Source organism: Protopterus annectens, chromosome 9.part0 (assembly GCF_019279795.1).
Source record: "Protopterus annectens isolate FY-2018-M chromosome 9.part0, PAN1.0, whole genome shotgun sequence".
NCBI classification, from domain to species: Eukaryota; Metazoa; Chordata; order Ceratodontiformes; family Protopteridae; genus Protopterus; species Protopterus annectens.
The window spans coordinates 1,785,629,077-1,785,643,022 of NC_056743.1; the positions used below are offsets into that span (position 1 = coordinate 1,785,629,077).

Below are 13,946 nucleotides of genomic sequence, written 5' to 3' on the forward strand. Positions count from 1 at the left end.
TTTAGCAGCATTGGGAAACCTTATTATAGTCAGCAGCTGGATTTATCAACACATGGAATGGTATCACTGGAAGGCCACTATAGTATTGCACCATTAGTTTGACTCTGAGAGGAGCGAGAAAGTGAGTATTGTGATTTTTATCATTATGAGCTTGAGCAATCTAAGAATTGTGTGACCTTGAGGGTATTGCTGTTTTGAGTCATGACCTCTCAATATTGTAAATAGTTTAACATGTTGATTGAGGGTTCCTATTACGTTATCGAAAGATAACATAATTGAACGCTCAGAGCTTCGAAATGGCCGCATTTCGAAGATCACATTGTGGGATCGCAGTACAATGAAGATTGGCATCTTTGCCCTTTCCTCACTGTAGTGCGATCTCGGAGTTGGAATATATATGTAGCGGGGGGGGTGGGGGAGCGCAGCCCCCCACAATAAAAGCTTTGATATATGGCTGTTTCGACGTTTTGAGCGTTCAATTATGTTATCTTTCGATAACGTAATATGAACACGTTGATTGAGTGGTATTCATAGTCCCAGCGTTCACACTTGCACAGTGAGTATATGCAAATATACTGCGCATGCACAAGCTACTTGCGATAATTATGGCAGTGCGACAGCCTGTTCAAAGAAATCTCCACTTTCTACAACTACTTAAAGTGAGGGAAAATAATGTTTTTGTTATATGGAAATTATTCTGTTAATGTGTAAAGTCTTCATTGACTGTAGATATTTTTGGAATCTGTGGACGAATGAGGCACTGGATAAGCTGGCATGAACTAATGGCTGGTAGTTAAGGAAAGTGGAACTTAGCACAGCTGCAAAGAATGAATTTAAAAAAATATAAAGGGATTTAATTATTGACTACAGTGGTGTCATTATAAGGACACCCCGATTGGTTCTTTGAAAGATGTGAAAGGGGAAGATCAGAAATCTGGAAAATAGGGAGACATAACTTAAGGGACACGCAAAAGGAGTACATCAAGAAGGTTGTGCTGGAGGAGGTGGGAGAGGAGGTGTTTTGTTTTTTGGTGAGGACTAGACCCCCTGCTATTCAAATTTTGTAATATGAGAGAGAAGTTGGTGAAGGAAGTAGGGAAGAGAGTGTTGGAAAGAGGATTAGGGAAGGAGGGAGGTGAAGAGGCATTGCAGCCCACCCAACTGTTTCCATCGCCTGATAGCATGCAGTGGAAGACCTTGAGGGTGTGGGAGGCAGATGCTCCCAATATCTTGGTGGTCAAAGCCAAATGGGGCCTTAAATCTTGTACCTGCTTAAGAAGATCCTGTGTGGGCCAAGGGTACCTTTACATTGCCTGCTCCACTACACTACATCCTTGACCAGGTCCTGAAGCTCACGCCTTTCATGACTGAGGTTGTGTCATATCTAGGGTTACCACCTATCCCACTTTACGAAGAGACAGTCCCTCTTTGGGCAGTTGTGTCCTGCAAAAAAATTTAAAAAATTAGCAACTGTCCTGAGATTTTAGGACAAAAATATTTCCTAAGTTTTCTTTAATAGTTGCATAAAACAGTTATTTTTGTATCTGAAACACATATATGTTATATGAAGTAGCATAATCAACTCAAATGCTACAAGAATAAGCTTTTATTTGTGCAAAAAAGTAAAGATGTTAAGTTGTCTATCTCGCCTTCGTTCTTGCTGGTTGGGATCGGAGCCAATCCTCTGCTCCGACTCGGCCATCTTCTATAGCTCGAGAGCTGTTTACTGACTCGAGGCTACCCCTTATCCCATGATGCCTAGCGATAGCTACCCAGATCTTGTTTGCCGCTTCAGGTGCGAGGTGTCGTTTTTCTGGCTTAGGCTCTTATAAAGTTTTTTGTATAACTTTCTTACTATAGAATTCTATATTTCAGTGTTTTATTGTTAACGATTAGTCTTGTTTTTTTTGTAATAGCTAGTGCTTAGTTATAGTATCCCTTCTTTACCTTGTAGAACTCGTTTAACTTAGAGAGTTCATCCCCCCCCCCATCCTCTTCTTGTCAAGTTAGTCATTTAAGTTAGAGGCTTTCCTTCTACCTTTCTTCATAGGCTAGCCGTTTAAGTTAGAGGCTTTCCTAATTTTAAAAAAAAAAAAAAAACTTTATCTATAGTCTTGTAGTATAGTGTGTTTTTTGTGTAGACTGTATTTCTCTTTGGTAGCTGTTGTTGTATTTGTTGTTTCCCTTTTTCAGGATGTTGAAGGAATCCAAAGTGTCTGGATTCAGGAAGTATGACTCATGCTGTCAGAAAATGTCTCTGACAGGCACACTTCTTGCGTCTATTGTTTAGGTGCTGTGCACGTGCAGGACTGTTGTTCTGTCTGCCTTGCCTTTAGTCCAAGAGTCCTGCAGGAGCGTAAGAATAAGCTTATTCTTAGGGGTCTTTTAAAACCCCAGGATTCACCGGCCAAGAGCACTCAGCCTGTGAAATCCCCTAAATCTACCAAGCCATCGGCTCCAAGTTCGGAGCTGTCCTCGGTTCAGACTCTACCTTCTACTTCAGTTCCAGCTGATACCGATAAGACTATCTCCCCGTTGGCTCCATCAGAAACTTTGGAGCCTTCGTGGAGCCACAAGAGGCTGAGGTCCCCTTCACTGGAATCGGTACATTTGGCTCCTCGGTCTCCTTTGCTTCAGAGCGAGCGCAGTCACCGATCCTCTCACTCCTCTCGATCCTCTAGGTTGTCCGATCACGATGTGGAGAGAGTGGTCAGTAGGTTGCTAAAGTCACAGGCACTTGCCAAGATGTTGTCCAGCCCTCCTCAGCAGGTGTCGGCTCCATCCACCTCTATCAATGTTCCTCCTCGGACTCCAATGAGTTCGGAGCTGGAGTTCGTTGGGGTTTGAGTAGTGGAACCGTCGGCTCCGATAACTCTATCTCCTTCGGTTCCGACATCAGCTTCGACCCCATCGGTGGTCCCTTCTGTCGAGGGATCTGGGCACCGGGGTTCCCTCATCGGCTGTGAGGGGGCGAGTGGCATCGGACCCTTGTCCAACCCCGTTCTCCCTCTCAGCGCTTCGGCGCAGGTGAGCTCGGCTCCTACATCGGCCTCGGAGCTGTCTTCTTTGGTGCGGAGAAGGATTCCGATTTCTTCGGAACCGGAGCTTTCTCTGCATCGTGGCAGGGATGCCTTCGATGTCATGAGGAGTGTGCTGGCCACTGAGTCAGCTCCACTATTGGCCCCACCGGCTCTGTCCACTGTAATGCCTGTGTCAACCTCTGCTCCTCCTCCAGACCCCAAGCGTAGGGAACCGGCACTCCAGGGCACCCCATTAGGTGTTTCCTCTTCTTCCGAGTCCTCCTCTGATCATTCATAGGAGCCCCCTCATAAGAAGTGCAAGAGGAAGCACATTGACTCCCCTGAGTCTGTCACTTCTGATACAGACTTAGATGATTCGGAAGGGTCCCTGAGATCCCCCTCTGAAATGTTTCCTTCTCGAACATCCTAGAAATGCTTAAGCAGAGGGGGAACTGGAACCCCCTAGCCCCTACCGAGGATGAGTCTGTATTTCTTGATGCGTTCGGTTCTCGACCCTCCACCTCCTGGGTTTCTCCACCTTTCGATCCACTTATGGCAGTGGTGGCTGGAAAGGCTTGGTCAGCTCCGGATACAGTGGAACCAACTCTGAGGAGACCTGGGAAATTCATCACAGCACCCCAAGATAAGCAGTTCCTTTCCAAAGGTGTTCCTGTTGATGCCATGGTGGTAGCAGCAGCCACCAAAAAAGAGTTAGCGGAGACCTCTTCGTCTGTCCATCTTCCTAACAAGGAGTCTAGGACCATGGACAGATACGGGAAGCGAATGTTCGCTTCAGCGACCTTTTCTATGAGGTCACTGAACTACTAATGTCATTTTACCCGGCTTCAGAGGGATCTCCTTAAAGAGCTCAGAGATGCCCTTCAAGATCCATCAGCTGAGGGGGCTCAAGCTAAAGTAGCTTCCCAGCCGGCAACACGTAATTCCGTAGTTAACTCCTCCATGAGGCTCATTTCCTAAGCAGCCGATGGTGCGAGTAGAGCCGCAGGTACGGGTGTGGCCCTTAGGAGGCATGCATGGATGCGGCTGTGTAATTTTGCGGAACCCTTTCAAGCGTCATTCACCAATACCCCCTTGATGGTTCCTTTCTTTTGGGGCCACAGGTGAAAGACACTTTGACTAGGTGTGAGCAAGAAGGCAAGGCTCTCTCTGCCATGGGAGTCCATTTTTCCACTCCTTCTAGACCATACCCCAAAGGTCAGAAGTGTGGTAAAATGTGGTTCCAAAAATCCCAGGGAGCCTTGCCTGACACACGTAGCGATTTTTCCTCCAGGGGCAGAGGGGGAAATAATAACAGCAGACGCCGCCCTCGTGGCAGAGGGGGTCCGCAGAACCAGGGCAACAGAGAATCCTTCTCTGATAAGCCCTTTCAGCATCCCTGAAGGGTTGCCCGGCTGCTCACCTCTGGAAGCAGTCGGGGGAAGACTTTCACTGTACCCAAAGGCCTGGCAAAATTTAACGCAAGACAGATGGGTACAGTCCATTATATCCAGAGGTTACAAAATTCCCTTCTGTCAACCCTCCTTACCGTCAAGGAAATCCCTTCCAGATGTTGCACCCAATCTGAAGGACCAAGCAGTAATAGAAGTTTCAAAACTGCTAGAAAAAAAAGTCATCCAGGAAGTCCCGGCAGACCAGCATGGATACGGAACTTACTCAAGGTTCTTTTTGGTACCAAAAAAGACAGGGGACTGGAGACCGATTCTGGATCTCAGCAGACTAAACAGGTCTGTACAAAGAACAAAGTTTCAGATGGTCACGCTACAGTCCATTCTACACTTTCTGGGTCAGGACAATCGGATGTGCTCGATAGATCTTCAGGACGCGTACTACCACATCAAGATGGACAGGCGCTCCAGGAGATTTCTTCGCTTCCGGCTGGGAGCCAGTCATTACCAGTTCAGAGCTCTGCCCTTTGGTCTCACCACAGCCCCCAGGGTGTTCACCAAATGTATGGCAGTGGTCATGGCTCACCTGAGATGTCAAGGATTCTAGGTGTTTCCATATCTAGACGACTGGCTCCTCACTGCTACTACCAGGCATCAACTTCTACAAGCCAGGGACTACACACTCACAATCTGCTCTCAGCTAGGCATTACAGTAAACTTTGAAAAATCTGCCTTGATGCCCTGTCAATCTATCACCTACATAGGAGCAGACTTAGACACAAGGAACATGTCCGCAAGGCTACAGCTAGAAAGGGTGTCTACAGTTCATCAGCAAGTACAAATTCTAATGCAGAGCAAAAGAATCCAAGTCAGGTTCGTCCTTCAAATTCTGGGTTCCATGGCAGCAGCCATTCTTCTAATCCCACTGGCCCGCTTTCACATGAGGATCCTTCAGTGGCTTCTGTTCACACAGTGGTCTTTCCAACAGCTGCCCATGTCTCACATGATCATTATTACAGAAGCATGCAAAAGGCACCTTTCCTGGTGGATGGTCTCCCCACTAGTGACTCAGGGCAGACCCTTCATTCAGCCCCCTCCGGTAGTCACAGTGATTACTGACGCCTCCCTGATAGGGTGGGGGGGGGGCATAATCAGGGCAGGACAGTCCAAGGCACTTGGCAACCTCATGAGTACCATCTGCACATAAACATCCTAGAAATGAGCCATGCTGCTAGCATTGCAAGCCCTTCAGGACTCTCTTCCTTCTGGGACCATTGCAGTTCAAACAGACATGTCAGTGGTGTGGTACATCAACAAGCAGGGCAGAACCAGGTCCTACCCCCTGTGTCGAGAAGCACTCAGACTGTGGCAGTGGGCGATTTCCTCCCAACATTTTCTGATTGCGACAGACATCCCTGGGAGGTCCAACGTCATAGCGGGCAGGCTCAGCAGAGCCATCCTCATGCCTCACGAGTGGTCTCTGAATCAGGTAGTTGCGGATCTGATCTTCTGCAAATGGGGACAGCCTTGCTGTGATCTTTTTGCCACCCCCTTCAACAGCAAATGCAGCAACTACTTCTCCCTCCTTCCGCTTCCAGGTCACTCACCCAGAGACGCTCTAGTCCACGATTGGCCTCAGGGACTTCTTTATGCCTTTCCTCCATTTCCCCTGATTCCAAAACTCATACAGAAAGCAATATCGTCGGGTTGCAAAATGATCCTCATTGCCCCCTACTGGCCTCGGCAGATATGGTTCCTGTTCCTGCACCATTACCTTCTCGATCAGCCCTGGACTCTGGATCCGATTCCAGACCTACTGATTCATCAATCAGGCGGGTTGCATCAATCCTTCCAAACCCTCCAGCTCACAGCTTGGTTGCTCCACTTCCAACCTTAGCCAGGCTTCCTAGCATTTCCCCGGCTGTACGTGAGATTATTGTCTTCTCTCACAAATCCACAACCAGAAAAACCTATGCTAGTAAATGGAAACGTTTTTCTTGTTGGGCAAAGACAAGAAACATAGATCCCTTTTCAGCCCCAGTCCACGAAATTCTAGACTTCCTAGCACAATGTTTTCATTCTGGGTCCGCTTCTGCTACAATCAGGGTTCAATTAGCGGCCATTTCTAACTTTCATGTCGGTCTGTCAAATTCAAACATTATGTCTCATAAGCTCTGTAAAGTCTTTTTGAGAGGGATCACTCTCCTTAGGCCTCCAGTGAGAGATCCCCCTCCTCCTTGGGACCTTAATCTGGTATTAACTTCCTTAACTCTGCCCCCTTTTGAACCAGCAGCGTCCTGCCCTATTAAGCTTCTATCTTGGAAGACACTCTTTCTAGTAGCTATTACTTCAGCCAGACACGTCTCTGAACTTCAGGCACTATGTGTTCGTCCTCCATACTTGGTTTTTCATAAGGACAGGGTTGCTCTGAGGACTAATCCTTCATTTCTTCCGAAAGTCTGCTCAAAAAATAATTTAAACCAATCTGTAGACCTACCTTTGTTTTTTCCCAACCACACGAACAAGGCAGAGTACAAATTACACCAATTGGATGTTCATAGACAATTGCGTTTTTACCTGCACAGGACTAAGGAAATAAGGAAGTCGGACCAACTATTCCTTTCCTATGCTCTAGGCAAACAAGGTCTCCCAGTTTCCAAGGTGACCTTATCCAGGTGGTTGTCTCACACTATTACTTTCATTTATCAATTAAGGAACAAAGAGTTACCTATCAAACCGAAAGGTCATTCTACTAGGGCCTTGGCCACCTCTGTAGCCTTCCAATCTAGGTTGCCCATGGATTCTATCTGTGCAGCTGCTACATGGGCAAATCCACATACCTTTATTTCTCATTACAAGCTAGATATGGTCTCCAGGAGCAAAGCTGACTTTGGTTCCACTGTTCTGAAGAGTGTGTTCCAATGAGCCGCCCAGGATTGTAGGTGCTAGGGACTCTGTCCCAGCCAGCAAGAACAAAGAAGAGATAGACATCTTAACATAAAGAAGTTATGTACCTACCATAACGTTCCATGTTAGTTGTCTTCATCTCGCCTTCTTTCTTGCGTCCCACCCTCCGTCCCCCTGCCCTATTGGACCGAGAGGAGTTCTGGTTTCACTGGCTGTGTGTTCTCTGCTTTGTTTCCTCTACTGACTTAGAGAGTACGTCAGGTATGCTCAACCTATTTGTATAGACAGGTTTATTCTCTGGCTGTGTCTGGGGTTAGCTGTTTCAAACGAGATCTGGGTAGCTATCGCTAGGCATCATGGGATAAGGGGTAGCCTCGAGCCAGTAAATAGCTCCCGAGCTATAGAAGATGGCCGAGTCAGAGCTGAGGATCGGCTCCGATCCCAACCAGCAAAGAAAGAAGACAAGATGAAGACAACTAACATGGAATGTTATGGTAGGTACATAACTTCTTTTTCTGTACTTTGCAGTGGCCGTGGGTATGTTTTGTCCCGCAAAATATGACATTTCTACAGAAAATATCCCACTTTGGGCATTTGAAAAGGTGGCAACCCTAGTCATATCAGAGTGCCTAGAGGACCAGAGCACCCTTTCTGATCCTGTGAAGATACCCCTGGGTGAGCATAGGGTAATCCTGGACATTCCTTGATTGGGAGGAATGCTGTTGGATTGCTCCTGGGATCTCTAGACATCTGAAAAAGTGAACATAAATGGGGGAGAAAGGAAAATAAGAAATGGAAAGTAATACATAATTAAAATAAAAGAGGGAGAGAAAAAATACATCATTATATACTTTATTATTTATTAAGTATTTTGATGTTTGAGTCTGTTTTAAGCCTGAATTGAATGAGGGTAAATGATAATGTTTGAGATTAGACTGGGGCGGTCAGTGATGATTTGATCTAGAAGAGAATGATTCCTAGTGATGAGGTTAGATCATGTGGGCAGTTGCCGTAATTTAAGGTTTAAGTCAAGCAGAATTTTGTTGATTGTCACACTGGAAGGACTGAGGCATATTTAAGTTGAAGTAATCTAAGAAAACGTGATTGCTTTTTTGTTTCCTGGTTGGGTGTAATTTCTTGAATTAGTGTCTTGAATTTACTAAAGTGTAGGAGGAGGAGGAAGGTAGGCTACTGAGAGGTGCAGTTTTTTTTTTTTGTGTGGTAATTTGTAGAAGTAGCAAGTTAGGGGCAGTGGCATAGAGAGTATGTTAGCTTGGGCTTGGAGTTGAATGTTTAGATGAGTTTTGTAGAATAGGATAGTTTCTTGGGCTTGGTCTAACTTTTAAAGATAATTATAACGAGTGAAAAAATGGTGTAAGTGTGGGTTGTCTTTGATACAGGACTGTCATAAATCAGGTCCACTGGATGACTGCAGCAAAGAGGTGAGGGCATCTGCCATATGCAGGATTGAGTTATTTCTCAGAAAAGTCCAGACTAGGAAACAAAATGTCAGAAAGTGTATATGAGTGGGGGAAGGTACTGGTATACAGCACAGATGATTGTGAAAGCGGACATTGTGGGATAAGTGAAGGGTGTGCGTTTGTGAGTTTGTGTATTTTAGGCTAAGGGTTTGGTTAGGGGGTACATATAGTACTGCTTGTGTGTGTTTGTGAATGTGGGTGTCTGAGTCTGTCTTGTGTAGTGGCAGTGTTACGAGAAGGTTTTAATGACAAAATATTAAGATGTAGGGGGTAGGGTTGTGGGAAGGGGCAGTGTTAGGGTTAGCATCCACTATTAAAGTTATATGGGGGGAGGCAGCACTAACCCTACACCTTAATGTCATTAAAACCTTCCCATAACACTGCTACTAGTCAGACAAATTTGAGGCTAAAGTTACAGGGCAGGTAGTTTTAATAACAGGAGAGGAAATGGTTTTCCTCTCTTGGTATTATTGCTTTCGTTTTTTTTCCCCCCAATTGTATATGATCAAACTTTCTTTTGTCAGTGTCTTACATTCAGCATTAGGGTGGTCTGGTCATACACAGTAGACCCCTTTACAGATGTCATTATGTTTGCCTCCTCACATTCCGTGGCTAAAAAGTACCTGGGATCTAGACATCAAGATGTGCTATTAGTTATCATTATATGTTATATTTTGACCAAAGCACCGAAAGTCAAACAACCAATATGAAAAAATAATGGCTGGAGCACCATGGAAAAACAGATACCAGGATGCAGAAAAAAGTTTAATCAAAGATTAAAAAAATGGTAAATCCAATAATTAAAATCCCAAATGCAAAAAATACCAGATGAAAACAATGTTATGATAAGCGCTTTTGTCCCTTCCATGATGAATGTCATAAGATCAGTTTTGACATCCACTGGCACCTTACTAACGGCCGTCAGGAAGATATTTTAATACAGTCACATGTCAGTTTTATAAATAAATGATTGAGATGTCGCATCATGTTTTGTGTTTTTGACATTACCAAAAGACCTGTTGATATCTAGACTGTAAGGTTTATATTTCTATCACATTTTTTAAGGGATGATATTGGATTTGTTTTAGATTGCATTGTAGTTTGTAATGGTATAAATGACAAACCATTGAAATTGTTTTCTATCAGTCTGGCTTTGTATTCTCCATTTAATACAGACTTTTACATTTCATGCCTATATTGTTCATCCTTATATGCTATAATATATATAATCTGCCTTTTTTCATACTAAGTGTTGTGTAATTCATTCTGCCTGTCTTCTCTAAAAGGGATCGGATCTCAGTGAAAATATGAACGTAAAACTGGAAATAAACAACCACGTTATTAAACTTTAATACATTTGCTGTTTTTCTCCTGTGAAATTGAAATTGTTGATATTGATAATTTGTGTGGTTGACTTGAACTGTTAGCCCTGAATGGAAGTCTTTGGAGTACAACATAATGTAGCATAGCGATCTGCTTTCTAGAAATGTGATTTTATTCTGAGTAAATTGTGTTTAGCTAGTTTGTAAGAGTGCATCTTTTACGGATGTTTCCTGCAGTTCATTCATCCCCACATCATTCTGCTAAAGGGCAAACTTTTTATAGCCTAACAGTATCTTTACTCTTTCTCAGCATCCAAAGTGCAGTTTGACTGGCGAGATCCACTTCTTCTCGAGGGACAGCTTACAGAGGAGGAAATAATGATTCGTGATTCATTCCGATCATATTGCCAGGAGAAGCTGATGCCACAAATCCTGATGGCTAACAGAAATGAAGGTAAAAACTCTTTGTTCATGTGTATGTATATTTGTTTCAGATTTCCTGGATCTGTATTCAAGGAGGACCCCTGCACCAGTATTATAACTGTTTGACATCTGTTCATCAGAATTAGTTGTCATCTGTCATGCCCCCCCCCCACAAGCAGTAAAAGGCTCTACATGTGTAACCTCACCCTCATGGTGCTTGTTTGACATCATTTGGACAAGTGACAAATGCAGCATTACCTCCTTGACATCTTCATTTCATGTCTCACTTTAATTTCATTAGTTGCATCACTGCAGCTTCCATTTAAGAGCAGCTTCTTTGGTTATTTGGTTTAATTTTCCAAGTGACTGATTCATTCTGTAGTTACCTGCTCAATCCAGTCCAAGGATGATGGGCCATTTCCCAGTACTTGGTGTTCTTAAAACACAGAAACTTGTAGCAAATAGAATGTGAGCTTTTCATAAGACAGACCACCATGCACCCATACTCATTCATACCAGGCATGCTCACCTACAGTTAGAAATTTCTGTTGCACATCTTTGGAATATGAGAAGAAACAGGAGTACCCATCAAAACCATGAACACAGGAAAAATAACTTTACAGGCACATTTATTGGACAATTTAAGTCAGGATGTCACTGTAATTAAATAAGAGGCAAACAGGGCAGACGCTCCTGGAGTCAAGATGTTAGGGTGTGCAATCAGTAGACCCTGGTTGGTCAGTAGCGCAGCACTGGCAGTCATAGCCATTATTGCATTTCTGAAGGTCGTTAATAGAATGAATGCTTGTGACACCCGAGCCCTGGCCCAGCAATCAAGCAGCCTCAGTCCTCACCACTAACACCAGGGCGTCTCATATATGAGGAAAGGATAACAAATCCACACAGTAAAGTGCAATTCCCCTAAAGAGCACACAGAGATCACAGTCAGTCCAGGGCTGGTCACGCTCTTGCTCCCCAGGTCCCCAATAAGACTCCCCACTGGCACAGCTATAGGGTCCAGATCTCAGCCAGCTGGGCAAGCTAAAATCTCCAGCACCCTCTCTGTCCAACCAGTGCTTCATGTCCCTGCCCAAGTAGCTGACACACACACACTTTGAGATAAGAGTTTATACAACCACACAGACACTTCTGGGGAAGGCTGACACAGGTTCTTCAGCTGTGTCCCTATTATCCAGACTATACGGTAGTACCGCCTGCCACCACCCAGCTAATATTTATCAGCTACTCAAAGGCCCTTAAAAGGGTGTCCAATTATTAAAACAAAATGAAATACTGCCACAGCAACCAAGTGAAACGAAAATATGATCATATAAATGAATTTCATAAAATTTTTAAAATAATGAAATGTCTTAGGTTAAACATATTTTGATAAATTTTATGAAATTCATTTATATGATTCTTCACTTTAAAATATAACGTGTAACATCATTGTCATCAAATAATAACATAATTTCCTGTACAACAAGTATAAAACCAGGATGTAGGGAGGCGTCCTGGTTTTTCTGAAGAAGTCCATGTGAAAATAAAGTGGAAGAAAGCGCTAATGGTGATTTGATTTTGTGGCTATTTTCGTTTCACTTGGTTGCTGTGGCTGTATTTCATTTTGTATCAGTTTATTTCGGGCAACCGAAGGAGTTTTGGGGTTTGTCCAATTATTACTGTGCAATATTAATATCCAATTGGTAGTATAACTAAACAGTTAAGGCTTATTAGAGTGACTTGGTACAGGAGCCCTGTATGCATGCATTATCTCTACACAAAACAGCCACAGTTGAGAGGTTTTAAAATATTTAATAATAAATAATAAAAACACAAGACAATACTTCTTAATACACAATGCTAGTCAAGAGTTCAGAGATCACAAAGAAATACTTAAAATAATTCAGTTGCACAGTTCTGACATCACAGAAAAACACTTAGTCTAATCTTTCTAGTTTCTAGCTATTTCTAAGAGAAAACATAAATCTAAGATAACTTACATACAGAAACAGGCAGAGTGTTGATGAGTTGGATGGTCAAGACAAAAAATGCTTAGTAATCTCTGATTCTCTCTGTTTTAAAAAACACATTCCTGGTTCCAATTACATAATTCTTAACACTTCCCTGGGTTCCCAGGCTAACAGAAACTGCATTTACATTCTTAACATCTCCTTGTATTATCTTGCAGCTGGCCAGGAAGCAGAGCAATAAAAATACATTTGCATGTTTAAATCTAGCAACTTAACTCTTGGTTAAAACAATAGAAAGAATGTCTTCATCTAGACAGACTGGAGCAGACTTTAGATCAAAAGGCCACAAAATGTTTTACTTGGTCAGCTTTCTGCCAGCAGAGTGCAATGTTGTTACATTTTTTGCAGTTCCACATCTAACCACAGTTTTTTCCATTAAAGACAACAAGTCTGTGTCTTGCATTAATATTTACAAATGATAGAATTATCTATAAAATTCTCTCTGGCTAGGTTAGCAGCCTTCACCCCCCCCCCCCTGGAGAACTCAAGCTAGTTTTTCAAGTGACCCTTGAAAAACACTCCTTGAGAGGATTAGGTCTATCTGAGTATACCTTACCCCATTCCCTGTCTTGTGAGCTCATCTGCCTTGGTATTGCTAAACCCACTGCGGTGCTGCACTGACATATCATATACTTGCAACCCTAAGTTCCATCTTAGTAACTTATCATTTTGCTGGCTGGCTCTGTTTAACCATGTTAGGGGGTTGTGATCCGTCATAACAGTGAATTTCCTTCCATACAGATGAGGTTGAAGTTTCTGCATTGCCCACACTAGGGCTAGACATTCCTTTTCTACAGCTGCATAGCATTACTCCCTGGGTTGGAGCCTACGACGGAGATAAACTACTGGGTGCTCTTCTCCCTCTGAGGAAATCTGGCTAAGTACAGCCCCCACCCCATGGTTCGAAGCATCCAGATGCACAACAAATTCTTTGCTGTAATCTGGACTGGATAACACAGGGGGTCCTCCCAAAGTGTCTTTAAGTTTCCTGAATGCCTGCTCACATGCTGGGGTCCACACTACTTTATCTGATCTATTCTTCTTTGTCAGGTCTGTGAGGGGAGCAGCTATGGTACTATAACTGGGGATGAACTTTCTGTAGTACCCTGCTGTCCCTAAAAATGCCCTCACCTGCTTTTTAGTAGCAGGTGCATGCCATGCCTGAATGGCTTCCACTTTGGCAGGTTCTGGCCTTAACATACCACTCCCCACTCTATGTCTTAGGTAGGAGACCTCCGCCATACTCACCTGAAATTTGCTCAGCTTAATGGTCAACCCCACCCTCTGTGGTCTGCCCAGCACCTCCCTGACATGCTGAAGGTGCTCTGGCCAGGAATGGCTGTAGATGGCAATAATC

At 43.8% G+C, this 13,946-nt stretch overlaps 1 protein-coding gene across 4 annotated transcripts in view; it reads left to right on the plus strand.

The window, feature by feature from the left end:
- GCDH (glutaryl-CoA dehydrogenase) overlaps nucleotides 1-13,946 on the plus strand; it is a 455,659-nt gene that overhangs the window by 83,961 nt on the left and 357,752 nt on the right. For all 4 annotated transcript variants that reach the window (XM_044084655.1, XM_044084654.1, XM_044084653.1 and 1 more), the window contains exon 3: nucleotides 10,447-10,590. In XM_044084655.1, the coding sequence (XP_043940590.1) occupies nucleotides 10,447-10,590 (144 nt within the window). The remainder of the gene's footprint in view (nucleotides 1-10,446; nucleotides 10,591-13,946) is intronic.